The sequence below is a fragment of the Cnephaeus nilssonii genome (genome assembly GCF_951640355.1).
Source record: "Cnephaeus nilssonii genome assembly, chromosome: 13".
NCBI lineage: Eukaryota > Metazoa > Chordata > Mammalia > Chiroptera > Vespertilionidae > Cnephaeus > Cnephaeus nilssonii.
Genome location: NC_137084.1, coordinates 60,699,579 through 60,720,578, shown reverse-complemented (window position 1 = coordinate 60,720,578; position 21,000 = coordinate 60,699,579). Strand labels below are relative to the sequence as shown.

Genomic DNA, 21,000 nt, shown 5'->3' with positions numbered 1-21,000 from the left:
TTTTAATGTGGACATTATTACAGGTGTCCCCTCCCCCTTCTGCAGATTTTGAACCTAGAACACTAACAGCAACGATCCGGATGAAAACATCCTAGTGGGATAGAGGGGTGTGATAAGTTGGAGCTGCTGTGTAAGGCACACAAAAAAATAAAAACTGCACAAAGACCAGAGAGCACTTCCGAAACAGGGCACGTGACCAAACAGAGCCAAGAGGAAGAGCCGGGGGCGAATGGGCACTGTGTGCCTGCCACACTCCTCTGCAGCTTGCTTCATCCAGGTCCTCTAACTTGGTGGCACAAATCATTCACATGCTGGGGGGGAAAAAGGCATATGAGCATCTGTGACTCCCACATTATCCTGGTATTCCCCTGTGTCAGGGGTGGGGAACCTCTTTTCTGCCAAGGCCCATTTAGATATTTATAACATAATTTGTGGGCCATACAACATTACCAACTTAAAAATTAGCCAGCTATATTTGGTCAAACATTTAATGAAGTCACCCCTAATGCCTTGGCAGGGCCTGACCAAATGATTTCACGGTCCTTATACGGCCCGCGGGCCAGATGTTCCCCATCCATGCCCTATCCTCTCTAATAAAATGGTAATATGCAAATTAACCATCACTCCGCTACATAAGCCATGCCCACCAGCCAAGCCACGCCCACCAGCCAATCAGGGCGAGTATGCAGATTAACCCCAATCCAAGATGGCTACAGCCACAGAGAGCAAGGTTTCCCAGGTAACAGAGGAAGCCAAGCTTTCCATAGCCGTTACAGGCCAAAGCCTCCACTCAAGCTACAAAGTTTCAATTATAGAAGGTAAACAAATTCAAACAAATGGCGGCAGAATGGAGCTTGAGAGAGCAGGCCAGGGTTGCTGGCGGCAACAGGGGAAGCAAAGCTTTCCGCACACCCTGGCCGGGCTCACCCGCTTAAGGCTACAAAGTTTCAATTGTAGAAGGTGAATTAACTGCCACAGAAATGGCTGCCGGAGCCCCAGGCTTGGCTCTGCTCCAGGCTACAAAGTTTCAATTGTAGAAGGAAAATAAATTCCAGATACCAGGGCCTCCCCTTGGGTTGCCAGGGGGCGTGGCCAGCCTGCAAACCACCACAGGCCCCTCTCTCAGGCCGCCCCACACCCCAAGGGAACCCCCACCCTTATCTGTGACACCCTTCAGGGCAAACCAGCTGGCCCCCACCCGTGCACCAGGCCTCTATCCTATCTAATAAAAGAATAATATACAGATTGATCATCACTGCAACACACAATATAGCTGCCCCCATGTGGTCAAAGATCCTGCCCCCATGTGGACACAAGATGGCCACCACAAGATGGCCAGCAGGAGAGGGCAGTTGGGAGGCACCCGGCCTGCAAGGGAGGGCAGTTGTGAGGGACCAGGCCTGCAAGGGAGGGCAGTTGCGAGGGACCAGGCTTGCAAGGGAGGGCAGTTGGAGGTGATCAACCCTGCAGGAGAGGGCAGTTAGGGGTGACCAGGCTGGCAGAGGAGGGAAGTTGGGGGCAAACAGGCTGGCAGGGGAGCAGTTAAGCATCAACCAGGCTGGCAGCAGAGTGGTTAGGGGGTGATCAGGCTGGCAGGCAGAAGCGGTTAGGGGCAATCAGGAAGGCAGGCAGGCAAGCAGTTGGGAGCCAGCAGTCCTGGATTGTGAGAGGGATGTCCGACTGCCCGTTTAGGCCCGATCCCACCAGGATCGGGCCTAAACGGGCAGTCGGACATCCCTCCAGGAGTCCCAGATTGGAGAGGGTACAGGCTGGGCTAAGGGACAACCCCCTGCCGTGCACGAATTTCGTGCACCGGGCTTCTAGTGTGCTGATAACAGAAGCTACTTCCCATCACAGAATCACCTGCCGAAGGAGAACACATGTCATTTACTAACTACTATGACTGAGTAGGAATTAGTTAGATGCTGTCACTCAATCCACTAAAAGAACCCGTCGGGGCACCAGTCATCATATTTAGTCCCATTTGTCAGATGAGGAAATAGAGGTTCAGAGAGATTAACTTCCAAAGTCGGACAGATAACATTTGGTATAGGTGCGATACAATCTCACGAGTGTGGCCCTACTCTTTCCCCAGTGCGATGATGCCCCGGGAATGAGTGACCAGGGCATGGGGCAGGGCGGAGTGGAGAAGGACAGGCACTGTGGAATGCAAGGCCTGTCAGTAACACACGAAGCAGCAGGAGAGGGCCAGCCTCAATCTCCCCAGAAGCCTGGTCCTGAGCTCTAGGCCCAAAGTTCACGTCCATAAAAGTGTCATCAAAAACCACAGAGCCAACAAGAGCAGCCCCATGTGGTCCATGGCTGGGTGTGAAGGCCTAACCCAGAGCACCTAGTGCTGCTTTGTGTGGAGGCAGACAGACTGTTGGCAGGGTGGCCGGGAATGCAGGCATGGAGTTAATTCACCCAGCAGGGGCCGAGGCTGGACCCATGAAGGAAAGGACCAGAAAGAATAAACTACATCATCAAAAATGTCACAGCAGGAATCTGACATGTGAGAGCCGGGAAATAGGTCCTTGTGGCAACTCCAGACTGGTCCCACTTCCACCACTGGTCTTAGTTTGGGCATTGAAAGAGGGCAGGGGGAAGCTGGGCACCATCCCAAAATGAACATGAGATATTGGATGTTGCCCCAGAAGAAGGGGGAGGGGAGTAGCTTAAGGAAAAAAATTAAAGGAACAGATCATCTAATGCCAAGGGGCAACTTAACAGACATGTTTAAGTATAAAAAGGCTTAGAAAAAATTACTGTCCAGGTGATCTTCGCTGACACAGAAGCCTAATCTGTGTGGAAAAAATATATAAAAGTCCAGTTAGAGATGGGGAAGGAATTTTAGCCTAAGGAAAGAAATTAGGTAAATCTATAAACAGAGGCTCTGGAATTTTTATTCCTGAATATTGTTTTTAAAAGATCCCATCATAGCCAATAGGCATTGGGTTTTCCCTTTCAATTACTAGCAAGTTACTTAACCTCTTTGAACATAATTTTCTCATTTGTAAAACTTCACAGAATTCCTATAAGGTTTAAAAGAAATGTTGGCCACAGTGTTAGCACACAGTAAGAACTCAATCAGTGGTAGCTATTATTTTTTTAAATATATTTTTATTGATTTCAGAGAGGAAGGGAGAAGGAGAGGGACAGAAACATCAGTGAAGAGAATCATCGACCAGCTGCCTCCTGCATGCCCCCTACTGGGGAATAAGTCTGCAACCCGGGCATGTGCCATTGACAGGAATTGAACCCGGGACCCTTCAGTCCCCAGACCAACACTCTATCCACTGAGCCAAACCAGCTAGGGCAGTGGAGCTATTATTTTTATTTCTATGTGGCAGATACCATGATGAGCATTGCAGATACAAAGATATAGGGTTCCTTTGTCACATCCTGTATTATTTTCTTTCTTTTTTTAAAAATCCTCACCTGAGGATTGTTTCCACTGATGTTAGAGAGAGAGGAAGAGAGGAAGGGAGGGAGAGAGGAAGGGAAAAAAAGGGAGGGAGAGAGACAGAGAGAGGGAGGGAGAGAGAAACATCAATGTGAAAAATAAACATCTACTGGTTGCCGCCCCACACACCCCAACTGGGAATCAAACCTGCAACTTGGGTATGTACCCTGACTGGGAATTGAACCTATGACCTTTTGTTGTAAGGAAGACAATCCAACCAACTGAGCCACATGAGACAGGGCTCCCGTATTATTTTCTTAGTGCACTTATAATTATTTCAATTTCACCTGCACTTACTGGTTTACTTGTCTTATCTTCTTCAACTCTTGAACATACAGCGGGCCTTGGATAACTAGGATCTTAGATTCAATGGGGCCACAGCCTGAAACTAGACCCAACTTTGTTAAGCCCTTTTGTATCATCTCTCCCTCAAAGATGCCTTTTGTGACCAAAAAGGGGCCACATGCTCAAGCCGACAAACTCAGGAGAGGCCTGAACAGTGGGTGTTACAAACACAGAGACTGAAAGTAACCACATAGGATGGTCTCAACATAAAAATTCCCAACTAAATGCCAGTAATGGCAGGTAGTCACGACATAGGCCAGTATCTTCCTTGACAAAGGTCAATCTTTATCTTAATTGAGCATGTCTACCTACTGTCTTTTTGCATTTAAGATAATATACCTTTGAAATGTCAGAGTAATCTCCTTCGCCAGATCCCAAAGGCACAGTCTCCCACCAGAGCGGGAGACCACAAAACCCTTCCTTGTTATCTTATTGCCCAAATACCATCTCTGTGCTTTAAATATTAATCATTAACTATCCCATACTCACCAGTATCAAAGAAGTATGTTTTTCCATTTTACTTTTTATCCAGTCTCAGAGATTTCCCCTCTTTGCTTTCTCTCGTTTCTCTAATACTAGTGTATCACCAATGGATTTCATATATTCCCCCCCCCCCCCCCCCCGCCCCTTACCTCTCCTCCTTTGATTAAAATGTATAAAATAAGCTGTAAAACTGCCATTCTCGGGAGCATTTTCTCATTCAATTGAGATTTGGCTTCTCAGCAACTGTCATCATTTTGGCTCAAATAAACTCTTATAAGACTTTTTCTTAGGCTGGACGTCCTTTCTTTGACACTTTTAACAGCTAGCTTTTGTAGTTCCTGCAACAAAGAAACCCTATTTTGTAGGAGGAGGCCTTGAGCATCTAAATTCAGTACTGAATCAATGATGAGAGACTCCAATAAAATGAAAAGAACTTCAAATGACTGTCACCATTATTTAGAATGGTCATGCAAACACAAAGACATTCTAAAAAGAACATCAAGGTTTCACATGACAGATGCAAAATAAGAGGCAACCACATTCATCAGAGCTGGTATTTAAGGCCACAGGCCACTATGCCAGCAGCTTAGCAGAGGGACCCAAGGACCCTGCCTCCCCAAGGACTCTGTTTTTTTCTGTCTCTATTATGGTACCAAAAAAGCACAGATGTCCTCCCTCATGCACTCAGAACTCAGTGGTGTTGAACTCAACCCCAACAGCATTCACTGGGTACCTCCTATGTACAGGATACCACGTGGGAAATGGGGGATTCAAGAGAAAGAAGGCAGGGTCCCTGTCCTCCGAGAGCTTATAGTCCAGTGGAAGCCAAGAAACGAATCACTAATGTTATAGACAAAAAAATTATCTGGGGTAATGGCTGAGCCAGGGTGGATGTTCATATTCGAAGGGAGGAAAATCCCAGGATGGGCAAACAGCACAAATAAAGGCTTGGAACTTTAGAGTAACAGCATGTCATGAAGGGAGCAGACTTCGTGCCTGGAACAGAGTCCAGCTAGGGATCAGATAAAGGATACCCTGGGACAACATGCTGGGAAGTCCAGACTGGATTCTATAATAATACCAAGACAGCCTGGCAGGGCAGGGCCGGGGTGGGGGTGGGGGGGGCGGGTTGGGGAGCTGCAGTTTAATGTCCCCGGGTCTGCAGTCCTTGCAGCCCTGGTCCTGATGACCTGCAGAGACTGCAATGCTGAACTGGGGGCTGGGCTGGCCGTGACTCTAACAGACCAGGCACTCCCTCCAGGGTGGGGTGAAAAGGCAGAGCACAGAGGACCTTCAGGGAAGTGAAAATACTCTGATATCATAATGATGGATACATGTCATTATACTTTTCTCCAAACCCACAGAATGTACGACTCTGGCGGGGGATGTTGATCATGGAGAAGGCTATGCATGTGTGGGGGCAGGGATTACATGGCAAATCTATGTAGCTTCCCCTCAGTTTTGCTGTGAACCTAAAACTGCTCTAAAAAAGTCTCTCTCTCTCTCTCTCTCTCTCTCTCTCTCTCTCTCTCCCCCCCCTCTCTCTCTCTCTCTCTCTCTCACACACACACACACACACACACACACACACACACACACACACTCTCACAGAGTAGCTGTTAATGTTGGTCCTAAGAGGGGGCGGGGGAGGCATTAGGAATGATTGCCTAAGTGCAGAGGTGAGTAGCAACATTTCCCTCAGGTCCAACCCCTCAGCTGTTCACCTCCAGGGCCCGGGTCAGCCCCCCAGAGCAGCTTTGCCCAGCCCCTCAACACACAGGGCTTCCTGCTCTGCCAGGTGAAGAGAGCCAACTGTGAGACCCACCCAGGACCTGGCTCCCACACTAGACCTGGCTCATTCCCGCCAGACACAGCCTTCTTCCTCAGCGTCCACTGTGCCGGGCCAGGCTTCGGCGGTGTCCCTGGAGCCCCAGGGCAGAGCTGCTGAATGTGACCAGCTCAGGTCCTTCCCAAGCCCGAGCATCCCGGGACAGACGGGAGGCATCAGGCACCCCCACAACAGCTCCTGATAAACTTTGCTGAAATACTTGCCCCATTCGAAGTACCATGGTGGAGACCAAGATACATATGACAGTCCTGTCCTCAAAGTGCACAGAGTTAATAAGCCTGAAATTAACTGCAATAACCCCTAACTAATCTCCCTATATCTCCAATCCATTGTCAAAGTATCTGGGGTGAGATTTTAAAATGCATATCTGATCATGTCACTTATAGCCAAAAGCCCTCTGACTGCTCCAGATAAATTCTAAAATCCAAATCCCACAGGGCCCTCCATGATCGGACCCCTGCCCATCTCTCCAATCTCTGTATACCAAACATGTCAAACTCAAAGGCTAACACAGGCTAAATACATGAGGCATGCGGCCTGTGGGCCACAAGTTTGACTTGCTTGCTTTATACCATTCACTCTTCCCCCTGCCCAACAGGTCCCAGTAACGCCAATCCTGTTCTATTTCTCCAAGAAACCACATCCGAGGCTTCACGAGTGCTGAGGGATAACTCGGCCCAAGTGTTGCTTCCTCAGAAAGCCACCCCAGTGCCTCTGACTGGACAAGCCTCCCTGCCATGGTGCTTGTTCCAAAGCACTTACAGCCAGAACTCTGCAATACTGGGAAGCCATCTCTCCTGCCAGGGTGCAAGCTCCCAGGACCACGTCCACCTTCCTCACTGATGGGGCCTGGTGCACAGCACAGCGCTCACTGAGCAAGTGCCAAATGAACGAGAACAGGAGTGAATGGAGACCAAAGGTGAACAAGAGGAATCACAGTAAGATGGGGCATGAAGCATTCAACCAGAATGCAGGGTACTGGAGAGCATCTAATAACTAATTTTAGTCCAGTGTCCGCATGTTACAAGGGATGAAACTGATTCTAAGGTGAGATGCCTTCTGGTCACACATGCTCCACACAGCTGTTCCTCACTATTCATAGTGCATTAGAGTGTTCCTCTAATTCTTCCAAGTGCATCGTTTTTCTGTTCTGGTTTTCATTTCAATGTGCGCAACAAAGAAAACACACTAATAACATGAAGGCTTTGGGTGTTTAGAGACTTAAAAGGAATAAAGCCTTAAGAAGAGTGTCAAGACCACCAGCCCCTGGACGCTCCTCCCTCTAAGGGACACTGGGAGAGGGAGGGAGGCAAGCCACAGTCCCCATCACCCAGACTCAACCTGGCGGAGCCTCCAAGGGCCCATGGGAGGAACTCCTGAATCTGAGTGAGAACTGGAGAGAAGCCTGAGGTCTCTGTCACAGCTTGGGTGGCTGCTCACACTATCCCTTCAGACTGTGGAAGCGCAGTGCATGCTAGTTTCAGAGTCACCAACATGTAGTACTGGCTACGAACCATGTGTCAGGTCCATTTCCATATATTATCCCACTTAATAGGTAACATTACCTGTTTGCAAAAGAAAACCTAGTGCTGTCAGAGAGGAGAGGTGAAACTCAGCAAGCCCGGGTAGAGCTGAACAAGAACTCTCTGAAAAGTAAGCTTTCCACCGGAGCGACCATGCTTTTTGAAAGCTTTGACAACCCTTACATTCCATCATGAGATGCGAAGCAGATGTTAACATTTATTTATTTATCTATCAATTTATTTAATATATATTTTTATTGACTTCAGAGAGGGATGAGAGAATCATTGATCGGCTGCCTCCTGAACATCCAGCACGGGGTGGAGCCCACAACCTGGGCATATGCCCTGACCAGGAATCAAACCATGACCTCCTGGTTCATAGGTCGACACTCAAACACTGAGCCACACTGGTCGGGCCACATGATAACATTTAAAAAAAAGATTTTTTTAAAAGGTATCTTTACATCCTATATAATAAAATCCTAATATGCAAATCAACCGAACAATGGAACGACCCGGTGGAACGACTGGTCACTATGATGCACACTGACCACCAGTGGGCAGATGCTCAATACAGGAGCTGCCCCCAGCCTGCAGGCCTCAGGCCAGCCAAGGCGGGTGCTGGGGGTGGGGGACCCCCAATCACCCCGCTGGTCGCCCCGCAGAGGTAGACGACCAGAGGGAGGCAACCGACGGTGGTGGTGGGGGGCGGGGCCGGCGAGCAGACAGTGCCAGGCCGGCCAAGGCGGGTGCCAGTCGGGGGAAGGGCCCTCCCTGACTGCCCCGCTGGTTGCCCCACAAATTGGCCTGATCACCGGCCAGGCCTACGGACCCTATCCATGCACAAATTTTGTGCATCGGGCCTCTAGTTTCTTAATAAATTGAATTTGCTAGTTGACTCAATTTAAATAGGAAACAGAGGACTCCGAATGAAACAACTTTTTTTAACCTTTAGTTTTAAAAAAAGGTGGAAAGAGGTAATTAAGATATACTTGGGCAGGGGAATATTTCATAAATTAATGATAACCAGCTAAGACCTGACAGTCTCTCTGGGATCAAACAGCCCAGAGAGAATGAGCAATCCCCAGAACACTGCTGTGTTACTGCAGGACCCAGAACTGCGTCATGTGAAATCCCAGTGCAGGCAGGGAACTATAAACTGAAACAGTGAGATGCCATTTCCATCATAGAAATGATGCTGACTGCTGACCGCGGTGTGAACTGGTATTCCGGAGGGCAATGTGAAGCACCTTTTAAACTGAAATGTGCACACCTGTTGACCCTCTAACTGTAAACTCCACCCTCAAGTTTGACCCCAGAGTAATGGCTCTCACAGTGTGCTCTGGAACCTGGGACTCTTCTAGGAGGTTCATAACCTTAAACCTATTTCCACGATAATACTGGGTTGTTATCTGCCATCTTATCCTCATTCTCTCGTTAGTGCATACAGTGGAGTTTCCAGAGGCTGCTGACATGGGTTATCGCCACAAAATGAATGAGAAGCAAATAGGAGAAGGCAGCGGTCTTTTATTAAGCTAAACATTAAGGAGATCTGTGAAATTAGAAAACAGTGCCACTCTTCTTACTAAGTCTTATTTTTGAAGTTATTTTTTCATAAAAATATATATGTTAATATGTAAGAAGGCTTATTTCAAATGAATGAAAAAAATTAAATATTTCTCAGTTTTAATTTCTAATATGATTGATACCTGCAGGTAGAGCACACAAACAAAAGCTCTTTGGACTCTTCAATAAAATTTAAGAGTGTTCCATGGTCCTGAGAACAAAAAGTTTGAGACCCACCACATTCTGAATGAGGAGGCACGTCCGGGGATGCTCACTGGACCATGTCTGCAGTGAGAAGAAGTGGCATGAACCTGCATGTCCTTTAGCGGAATGGTTAAATTCTCCATAGTCAGACTCTGGAAGATGATGCCACATCTCAACGAAATGAGGCAGATTTATACACACTGACATGAAAATATCTCCAGGACATATTACAGTAAATGAACAAATTGCAAATTTTTAATGCATGGCAGAATACTTGTTAAAAATTTAATAATGGTAAATGCTAATAGAATCAAATTTTTCCTTAGGAACATAGAGCAATGTAAAAGGAAACACACACACACACACACACACACACACACACACACACACAAACAGTAGTTACCTCTGAGGAAGAGACCAAAATTGGGGTGTGTAAAAAAAAAAAAAAAAAAAAAAAAAAAAAAGCAGAGCTTTAATTTAATTTCTTCTTACTGTCTGATCTTGACCACAAAGACACAGACATTAAAAGTATCTGGGAAATTCGCTCTGCTGCCCTCAGTAACCCAGGGCACATAGTTGTGCCCACCTCACTTCACCAGGCCCAATGCTCCCAAACTGCCTCCCCTTCTCCAAACTCTTACTGCCTCAGTCAGAGGTTTGAGAAGAAAGTGGTCCAAGGACGCAATCTGCAGGGAAGGATGGAGTTGGCATGGTTTTTTGAAAGGATGTCACTAATTCAAACCTAGCTTCTGAGACGTATGTTCGGTTTTTGCTGCAGATGGGAATTCCAACTATTTTGAAATAATAGAATATTTTCCACAGCCTCATTTTCTTTTCTTCCTTTTTTCTTGAGATGGTGGGGTGGGGTAACAGAAAAAGGGAGAAGTAAATCATTAAATACTAGAGGCCCAGTGCATGAATTCATGCATGGGTGGGGTCCCTTGGCCTGGCTGGTGATCGAGGCCTATCGGGAGGCTGGCTGGCAGGGGGGAGAGACCCCAGGAGGTTGGCCAGCCGCCCCCTGCCCCACCCCCGTTTCGGGACCTATTGGGGGGGGGGCTGTCAGCAGGGGGGAGGGGCTGCAGGAGCGCACTGACTACCAGGGGGCAGCTCCTGCATTGAACATCTGTTCCCTGGTGGTCAGTGCACATCATAGCAACTGGCCAACCGGTCATTCAGTCGTAACAGTCGCTTAGGCTTTTATATATACAGATGGATCTTGTAATTCACTTTTAAGTATTTTTATGTGTATTTTTTAAAATTTATTTCAGAGAGAGGAAGGAAGAGAGAGATAGAAGAAACATCAATGATGAGAGAGAATCATTGATTGGCTGCCTCCTGCATGCCCGACTGGGAATCGAACTGTGACCTCCTGCTCAAACACTAAACCACACCAGCCAGGCTCATTGGGTCTTTTAAAGTCAGGTAACAGTATGTACTGAAACAGAACAAATGCTATTGGGTAAGTTCTAATATATTTTTTAATTGATCTCATCATTACTAAATGTTTGCTATTATCTGTCAATTCATATTCCTTTCTCTATTAATCACACCTTATAGATAACCCCAAAATACTGACACTCCTGATAATTTTTTTCATTTACACCCTCTACTGAATGTCTACTGTGTATCAGTTTTCTGCTAAAAGCTATGGACAGAGCAGTGAGCCCAATAGAGGACAGGTGTCCTTAATGAAAGTACAGTCTGGTAGGGAAACACTATTCAACAAATCTACACTAATAAAAGAGTAAGATGCAAATTGACTATACCTTTGCGACGCCCACCAGCCAAGCAGGAGTGAGTATGCAAATTAACCCAACAAAGATGGCGGGTTAATTTGCATACGCAGGTACCAAGCAGCCAGGGGCAAGGCGGGATGCAGGCGTTTCGCACTACCCTAGCCACTCCAGGCCTCTGGGCAGTGTGGGAAGGCGGAAAGGTGGCTCTAGGCCGGAGCGAAGGCGGTGCCAGCAGCCAGGGGAAGGAAGGCCCATTCTTGCACGAATCTTCATGCATCGGGCCTCTAGTAATACAAATAATTACCTAACTGCAACTTCAGTGTCAGGAAGGAAATTTACAGTGTGCTCTGGGAACACATTAGGGAATCCACCAAAAGTTGCAATTTTACTTTCTTAAAACCAGGAGCACATCAAAACGCCTCCTCCAGTCTTCTGATAGAGTCACCTTTAGCAGGAGTGAGAGGTGGGGAGTATACAAGGCAGCATTTTTTCCTACTTACTTGAAATAGGGACTCGGGAATGCAAACTATCCTGGAAGATGATTTTATCCTTCGGGGAAATGATACTGCTCTCTCCCTTTCCCTTTCAATGTTGGGAGGAGAGAACATTTACAAAGATTTATACACACACACACACACACACACACACAAGCTTCATTTGTAATAGTAGACATTTTGAAAGAACCTACATGTACTTCACTAGGGGAGTTCTTAGAAGAATTATGATAAGAATATACTAGGCTACAGAATACGCTGCCTATTAAAAAATAGTGAGGTGACACTTATGCACTGACACAGAATGCTATCCAAAATATTAAGTGAGAAAATGCAAGTATGACTCAATTTGCTTTAAAAAACGTGTACAGGTTTTATTAATGCAGACAAAGGGGGCATTAAGGCTGCACAGGTCTCTACACAGTAGTCACCTCTAGCATGTGAGGAAGGAAGTTTATGACTCCTTTGGCATGAGACTATATTTAGTACCTACATATTTTGTAAAAATATCTAGGTACTATTTGTGCAATAAAAATACAACAAAAAAGTTAACAAAGAGATCCACACGCACATTAGCAGCCTCTTGGGACAGCAGGCGTCTTTCTGGAAGGGGCCAGGAGGCTCTCTGCGCTCTTTGGCTTTAAGTATGAATTGAGAATGTGCTGTTACGGGGGCTGTGCTCTGAGACCCTAAATATCAGCCCATTCTTATAGGTACCCTGAAAAGAATCAACCAGCTTTGCCGTCCAGTATATGCTGAAAAGAAGCCTAAACGTATTCCCGAAGATGTGCCTAAATTCGGGCACAACAGAGCAGATGACTTAAGCCATCTGGCTGCTGACTCACATGGAGAAAGCACAAGGGAAACTGTAACCGAACACGTAGGATCTGAAGCAGCTGCCGTTATATCTGTCCTTTGGCTCTCTGAGGCTGGCCAAATGACAGCAGCAAACATAGCTAACCCCAAGGGACCAAGTCCCTCTGTCCAGAATTGTGGCCGCCCACTGGGAGGGCAGCAGGAGGAGACAGCTCCCTGGCCAGACCGGACTCCCTTTCCCAGGGGTGCACTGGCTGCCTCCACTGCTCAGCAACAAGCATCCCTTTCCTAGGGTCTCCTCACACACCAGGTTAGGGCCCCAGGGAATCATAGCAGCCCTGAGAAGGCCTGCACTACAAACCTTCTCAAAAGTCCCCAAGAGCATGAACACCGTTCAGAGTCTGGTCTACTGAAAGGTAGCCGCACACTCCGGGAATTCGTTTCTCCAATAGTTTGGGTAAATACTGCTAGAATTTCAGAGCTTGGAGGCCACACAGTCGAGTTATGCTTGTGCTAGAGGCCCAGTGCACAGGTTCGTGCACCAGTGGGGTTGTTCACCCCGGTGTACGATCGGGGCTGGGGAGGGACTGCAGGAGGGCTCCAGGGCGTGTCCAGCCTGCCTGGTCCAGTCCAGATCAGCTGGACCCCAGCAGCAAGCTAACCTACTGGTCGGAGCATCTGCCCCCTGGAGATCAGTGTGCATGATAGTGACTGGTCAAACGGTTGGTCAAACGAACGATTGGACACTTAGCATATTAGGCTTTTATTATATAGGACAAGAGGCCCGGTGCATGAAAATTCAACCCAGCTTACCCCTCTCACAGTCCAGGAGCCCTCAGGGGTGGGAGGCGACCCAGCGATCAGGGGAAGGCGATGTCCCCATCACACCTCTGCTGCTGCCACTGCCGGCAGCACAAGCCTCGGCTGGCCCTGGTTACCTGAGCCTCGGGTGGCCCTGGGCAGCTGGGGGGTTGAGGGCGGGACTGGCCGCACCGTGAGCCTGCTGCCACCCCAGCTGGGCTGAAAGGACTGGGGTACTCCAGCGGGGCTGAGGGGACTGGGCGCCGCCCTCTTGTGGCTATGGGCACCGCCATCTTTGTGACAGTGTGATGGACAATTTGCATATTCCCTCTTTATTAGATAGGAGGATTCTACACAGAGTTGACACCCAGCTATTTCCTAAATCTCCCCCACCCCAGGGTGAAGCATGCTGCCCCTCTAGAGGCATCTGGGGACAGCTGTGTTGGAAATGAGGGTCCTTCTGTGGCACAAAACTGTCTCCCTACAGCCTCCACCCTAGGCCTGTGTGAGCTGCTGTGGAGGCAGAGGGGCCAGAATCTCCATGGAGTGGACTCACCTGCAGCCACCATGCGGGCACCCAGCAGAGCCTAAAGGCCCGCTTGCTGCCCTGCCCGTCGGTCTCTAAGGCCTGGGCTGGTTCTGTCCTTCTTTTCTGAAAGGAACCCAGTGAACTGAACTAGTGAGAAAATGGGCCAAAGGCTGAGAAGAAGCCTTTAATAGGATACCCTGTATGTTTTATCATATGAGGCCATTCTCTCTCTAACCTTTAACAGTCCCCTCTCCCCACTGGCCAGCTTCCAGGACCAATAGAAGACAAATGAAGTACCTTGTAGGCGAGGCAGCCACAGGGACCGGTTATAATGCAATGCACAATGTACGACAATGACAGGCTACCCCAGGCACCAGAGAGGCAGGGTGCACCTCTCTTGAGAGGGAGGATGAAACCAGCTTTAAAGTTTGCAGGCCTATTTCACATTCTGGGCCAGTGCTCATTCCCCAAAGTGGTGGGGCAAGAGCGTCTGCATCATTTAAACTACTCCTCTCTCTTGTTGTTGTTGTTGTTCTCCTTTATTGCTTTGTTTTTGTACAAAAGCTGAGTGTGCACAAAACAAAATGCTACGTGACGGGACCCCACTGTACCAACTCCAGGTGCTAATTTATGTCCCTCTCCTCTTCTCTCCTGAGCCTTTCTTCTGGCTTTATCTGGTGGGTACTGAGCTTGACAGGTCTTCCCTGGTCCTGATGGCTTCATCCCACATGCCTGTCCTGCCCTTGGAGGTCCTGAAGCATTTGAGAAGACATGGGAGTCTGCTCGGCAGCTCTTTAGCCAAGTCCCGGCCAACCTTCACCTGCCTGGTGCTTGGAGCTCTACACTCCCTTGTCACTGAATCACACACAACTGGATGATGCTACCTGTCAGCATGTCTGTCCTAGTGGTAAACTGGATGGTAAACTCCTGCAGGCCTCAAACTCCTTTCATGTCCCCTCAACACCTAGCACTGCTATGTCCACAGCCTAAAGCCACGCCCTGGCTGCATAAACCCACTCCCAATGCCAATTAAATGCCTCTCACACAACCCATCAATGTGGGTGCAGGTACCCTAGGTGCCCCTCTCATATGTGGCCAGGATGGTAACCAACTCCTCCCTCCTGGCATCAGGTGCCCGAGACTGTTGCTCCTCCATGACAGGGACCGTGACTCATTTACACCTGGGTCCTCGGTGCCCAGCACTCGGTCCAGCCCACAGCTGGTGTCCTCTTACTCAAGGAGCACTTGCTGCAGGGAGAGACCATCTCCAGGACCCATGCTAGTCGGTGGTTTTCCTTCCTGCTGGAAGCCTCCGCAGCCGGCCATCCGGAAGGCGGAAGGGAAGGAACCCGTGGCCATGCCTACCCAGAGACAGGGAAAACGGCACACTTATTTTTCCACAGCGAATTTGGCAACTTCCTGAGAAGCTGAACAACTTAGTGCCCAAATCAAACGCGTCGTAACCCTTTTCTAACCAACTCTTCCCTCTATTCACTATTTCCTTCCACAAAAAACACTACTCTCCCCTCACCCAGGCCCGCAGCCTTTCCAAAACTCTGACCTGTCTCTGCCCTTCATGGCCTATTAAAAATGAGGTACTTAAAAAAATAAAATAAAATAAAAATAAAAATGAGGTACTCGAGTGCTGCTCGATGCTCCTCCATCTCTCAGAAATCACCCCTTCCCATCCCTTTCCTTCCACTCTTGGCCCCCAGGCATGCACAAGACCTCAACTGATGCCCCACCTTGCGGCACCCAGCCTCCCTAACTCCACTCCCCCCTCCTTCGCAGACCCTATATGCTACCATCGGGCTATTATTTATTTAAGTGCTGTTTTCAACGGGTCCATCCTTTGCTCAAATAAGAACTTCGTACTTTTTAAACCATCAAGTCTTTACACCTCTGTTCTAAGTGACTCAGGCCCCCATCACTCTCCTATTCCAGGAACCCTGACTAATGATCCTGCCTCAGCTAGGACCGCCACTGTGTCGCCCCCCCCCCCCCCCCCCCGCCCCTCCACCTTCCCCCTTCCAGGAACATGTAACATTTTTTGCCATCTCAGTATCTTGGCAAAGCTCTCACCTCTGCTTATCCAAATCCCACCCACACTCCAAGGCTCAGGCCCAACCTTTCCCATAGGTCCAGCTCCACCAGCCTCTGCGCCCCCACCCCCACCTGTCCCCAGCTGTCCGTCACACGCGCTTTCCCGTTGACTCAAACACTCTCTCCGGCGCTGAAAGTCAGAAGAGCTGAGGTGGAAGATCATACACTTTTTAGCCACCTGATCCTGCCCAAACCACCAGATTTTCGAATCTCACAGAACTGTTATTATGATCAAGTGAGAATTTACAGGAAGGGGACTCATTCATCTCATTCATCATAAGAACATCTACGTGGAGGATGTTGGTATCTGTCTATTACCTGCCAACTACAGGTATGTCCTATCATTCGCAATCCTGCAGCCTCCAAGTTTCAGTCAATATCCATTAAAATAAGATAACGATGGGATAAAATAACTTTTCACGGGGCACTTGTCTCCCTATCCAACGTTCAGCCACGCAGGGACTTCTCTGGCACAAAATCTTAGATGACAACACGAATGTGTGCAGGGGACAAGGGGGGAGACAGGTGTTCTGGTGGCAAGGGCGCCGGTCATGAGAGTGGAGATGAACACGCAGCCACAGTCGTGATGAGCAGGGCGCAGGAGACACAACTGGGGTGTAAGGATGCGAGCAGAGTCCACCGGGGCACAAACGAAGCCCCCGTGCACAAAGAATGCTTCAGACCATAAAACCGGGGCTACCTTTCTGCCCCACGTTCACACAGCTCAGCAGGGAGCACTGCCAGGGGCACCGGACAGGATCACTTCTCAGGGCCCGGCCCCACCCAGAATGCCGGCTCCGCCCGGCCCGCCGCCCGCTCCGCCCGCCACGCCCCTCCGGCCCCGGGCCCTACCGATGGAGATTTCCTGCGCGTAGGCCAGCGAGATGAGCAGCAGGGGCAGCCCCGCGGCGATGTACGTGACCATCTTGTCCACGGCCAGCTCCAGCCGCAGCCCCTTGAACTTGGGCTCCGAGGGCTCCTTCAGCAAGAAGTCCGAGAACACGTACTCGGTGGCCAGGTGGGCGATGGCCATGGCCGCGGCGCGCCGGGCTCGGGCCCGTCAGACCCCAGAGGGCAGGCCCGGGAACTGTCGGTGTTGGGAGCGCAGTGCTTGGGAGCGCAGCGCGGCGCCTTCACTCCGGCCCCGGCCCCGCCGAGGCTTTCGCTTTCCTTTTGCCGCCTCGCGGGTGGCTTCCACACCAGCCTTTGTGCCTCGGCGCGCGCGGCTGCCAGCGCCTCTGCTGGGCGCACGAGCTCTGCGCGCTCCGCCGCCGCCGCCGCCGCGCAGACCCGCCCCCACGCGCTCCGCCTGCGCAGGTCCCCGCGACGCGCGCGACGCCCGGGCTCCGCGCCTCTCCGCTGCCCGGAGGCGCGAGAATCAACCAGGGAACAGAGCGCTTCGCTCTCGCCCGGGTCCTGGATCCGCTCCGCCGGGCGGCTGAAGCTGCTTCCAGGCCGGCCCGCGCGCTCAGCCCGCTCGGCTGCGCTTTTCCGGAACCAGGAGGCCGACGGAGGACCCGGGGGCGTGGAGTTTCCGGAAACCGCGGTGACGCGGGGCGGAGGGGCACGGCAGCATCCCGCGACCGGGGCATCTACATCCCCAAAGAGATCTTCCCACCATAGAAGGACCTCAGTCTGATCATCCTCGCGCTCCTCCCATCCTCCTATTCCCACTTCTAGGCACCCGGAAGTTTTGAAAACATTTCTGAAAAGCAGCCCCTTACGCGGTGGACAGAATGGCCCACTTTTACATCCCACCCCCAACATTTCCACCTGATGATTCAGGTTAAAAAGAGCGGCGAATGCTTCAGAGAGCAACAAGGCAATCGCGCGGTGTAGTCTGAGCGCGTGGGGGAAGAGGGAGCCCTGGGCCCTTCCAGGAGCTCTGAGTGGCGATGAGCACAGGGGACGCGGTGGGGAGCCCTGATGTGACTGGGTCTCAGGCCTCAACGCTGCTCGGTGGAGCTTCTGCGTTCCTTGTCCGAGCCTTGGTCTGGGAGCCTGCGGAGGGGTGACTGAGGATGAGTGGAGCAGCTTTCGAACCACTTACAGAAAGTGGATGCTGAGAAAATAGACAGGAGATGCTCTAATCAGCAACATGGGAGCAGACCGGACCTTTAAACATGATGTCTCCTTGGAGCCGGGCTGGACTGCCCTCTCTGCTTTGTATGTGTGGTGGGTGGAGGGGGAGGGGGGGGTAGTGGTGGCGCCCATGCACACAAGCCTCTTCTATATGTTCTCAGCTCCCACATGTACTTCTCCACCCTGGCCTGCCCTCTGAGCACTCCTCCAAGGGCCTACTCAACTCTCCACTTGGATGCTCACTGGACTTCAAACTCATAATGACCAGAACCGCAATCCTCATCTTCCTCTCAGCCTGAACTTTAGTCTTCCACATCTTGCTAAATGCATCACCACCCACCCATCTGCCCAACACTTCCTTCTCTCCCAGCTGCCATAACCGACTTCCAAATCCTCTTGCTTCTCTCTCCTAAATATAGAAAATTTGGCAGTTCTTCTCTCCCTGCACTTCCAACACTGCCCAGTTCAGGCCACCAGCCTCTCTCCTAACCACATAGGAATATATCCCCTAGGCCTGCAAGCCATTCTCTCCCAGCTGCCAGAGGGAGCTTTTAAAAGCTCCAATCTGATCATGTCACCTCCCCCTTCTTAAAGTGGACGTTGCTTTTAGAATCAAATCCAAATTTCTTAGCATGGTCACTGCCTGTCTCACCAGCTTCACTACTTCCCATACAGCTCTTCCAGTTGATCAGGCTCCTTGCAAAACATTCCCATGGTAGCCTTTTTGCCTGTCCAGCTCTTTTTCACCCTCTTTATCTCAGATGGATGCCACTTGTCCAGGAAAGTCTTCTCTGAGGTCGCTTTGTTATACATTCTTGCAATACGGGCACTACTGGTTATTAGCTGTGGGCCTTGGGAAAGGTACTTGACCCTCCTGCGCCTGCTTTCTCATCTACAAAGTGGTTATACCTCTTATGATTGTGATAAGGATCAACTGACTTAACCTATATAAAGTGCTGAGGACAGCTGATGAGTGCTCTATAAGTGTTATCTGTTATTGTTGCCCTCTATTTTTTCTTCTTAATATTAATCACAACTATAATTCAACAGGTATTTGTTTAACTTTTCATTAATGTTTGTCTCCCCCTTAAAGCTTCATGAGGGCAGGTCCATGCCCAGGTATACCACTCTTATCTCTAACACTTAGCACAAATGCCTTGTACATAGTAGGTCTTTTAATAAATATTTGTTAAGTGTCTAAAGGAATCTGAAACGTTTTCACCATGAAAACTGTTTAAAAACAAGTAAACCAACTTACACTCATTTATCCGCACACTCGAGGCACATATTAGAGGCCAAAGATGGGCCGGTTCTGGGCTTGATGGAGATAGGGAAGCAAAGATGAAGTGGACACATTCCGTTCCCTCAAAGACCTCATGGGTTAGTAAGAGAAATAAGATGTGTGCACAATTAACTATAATACAAGTTGGAAAGGGTAAGTGATTTTGTGAAGGGTGGGGTGTGCCAAGGGGGGCGTGCATAAAAGACTGAGGCCTAGGATGGATAAGTCTGTGGCAGGCAGAGCTGGGACAGGAGCTTTCCAGGAGTGAATGAAAGCGTGGATGCTGTGACCTTTCTCTCCTTGTCAAAATTGACACATCTAACAGGCTCAAATGTCCCCTCTTCTGGAAGCCTTTCTGAGCCCCCAGTTGGGATGAATCACTCCCTCCCTAGCACTTTCTCCTGGTCCAGATTTTAGCTCCTTTTCCCTTGTGTGGTGGTGGGTTGCGTCTCTGCTTTCTCATTACATATCAAGCTCCTCTGAGGGTCCGAACAGAATCTGCAGTTTTGTAAATTGCCCTCAGCCCTGGCAGAGTTTTTTTACATTTAGCAGAAAGTCAGTCCACGTTTGTTGAATTTACAATAGAGGCAAGAAAGAGAACATGCTAGGAAATGGGAGGTAGAGATGTCTAACACTGATAAAGGGAAGACGAGGGGAGGGAGTCAGAGATGAAAAGGGTGGGGCCAGAGACCCACAGGTTGAGAACCGCTGCTGTAGAACCTAAGACCATCGGAAAACACAGATATTTACATTACGATTCATTAACAGTAGCAAAATTACAGTTATGAAGTAGCAACAAAAATAATTTTATGGTTGGGGGTCACCACAACATGAGGAACTGTATTAAAGGGCCGCGGCATTAGAAAGGTTGAGAACCACTGCTCAAGAGCAAGAGACCACAGAAACCCTCATTGTTATTGCCCAAATCCCCTCTCTGTGCTATAACTATTAAATGTTAACTACCCTATACTCACCAATGTAAAACAAGTACATGTATGTTTGTTTTACTTTTTATCCAACCTCAGAGATTTTCCTGCTTTGCTCTCTCCCGCCTTTCTAATCTACCACCAATGGATTTCATGTAACTTGGCTTATGTCTTCTCCTTTGATTCTAGTGTATAAAATAAGCAGTAAATTACATAAATGTCTAATCACTATGTTGTACACCTGAAACTAAGATAATATTGTATGTCAACTGTAAGTGAAAATTTTTAAAGTTATTAAAAAGATGAAAATAAAAAACAAAATAATAAGTTGCAAAACTGCCATTCTCGGGAGCATTTTCTCAATTCATTGAGATGTTGCTTCCCAGAAATTGTCATCAGTTTGGCTCAAATAAACTGTTATAAGGCTTTTTCTTAGGCTGGACATTCTTTTGTGGACAGTTGTCATGTCTCCTTAGCAACTGTTGGCTGTGACAGTTTCTTAGACTTCCCTTGTTTTGTTATTGCTTTTTTACAATCATCGTAAGGTACATTTGGGGATAAAATAGTCCTCCTGCCCCCACCCCTTCCCCAGTGCCATTTGTTTGAAGGAGGCCAAGGCAGTAGTGGGCTTCAAAGCTACTGCCCCACAGCTGTTTTGTTTGTTTGAGACCTTTGACTTTTGACTCTTGAATATGAGACCTTTTGCAACCAAAATAGTCAAAGTCAAAATAATTAAGCTCACTACACTGTCTGTTCTGTTTATATAGTCATTCATTCATTTATTCAAGTAATATT

General features: G+C 48.9%; 1 protein-coding gene across 1 annotated transcript in view; it reads right to left on the bottom strand.

Annotated features, from left to right (window-relative positions):
- Window positions 1-18,085, bottom strand: part of PANX1 (pannexin 1) — a 52,948-nt gene extending 34,863 nt beyond the window's left edge. The window contains exon 1 of the mRNA XM_079787135.1: window positions 16,768-18,085. Coding sequence (XP_079643261.1) covers window positions 16,768-16,948 — 181 coding nt within the window. The 5' untranslated portion in view covers window positions 16,949-18,085. The remainder of the gene's footprint in view (window positions 1-16,767) is intronic.
- Window positions 18,086-21,000: the final 2,915 nt, after the last annotated feature.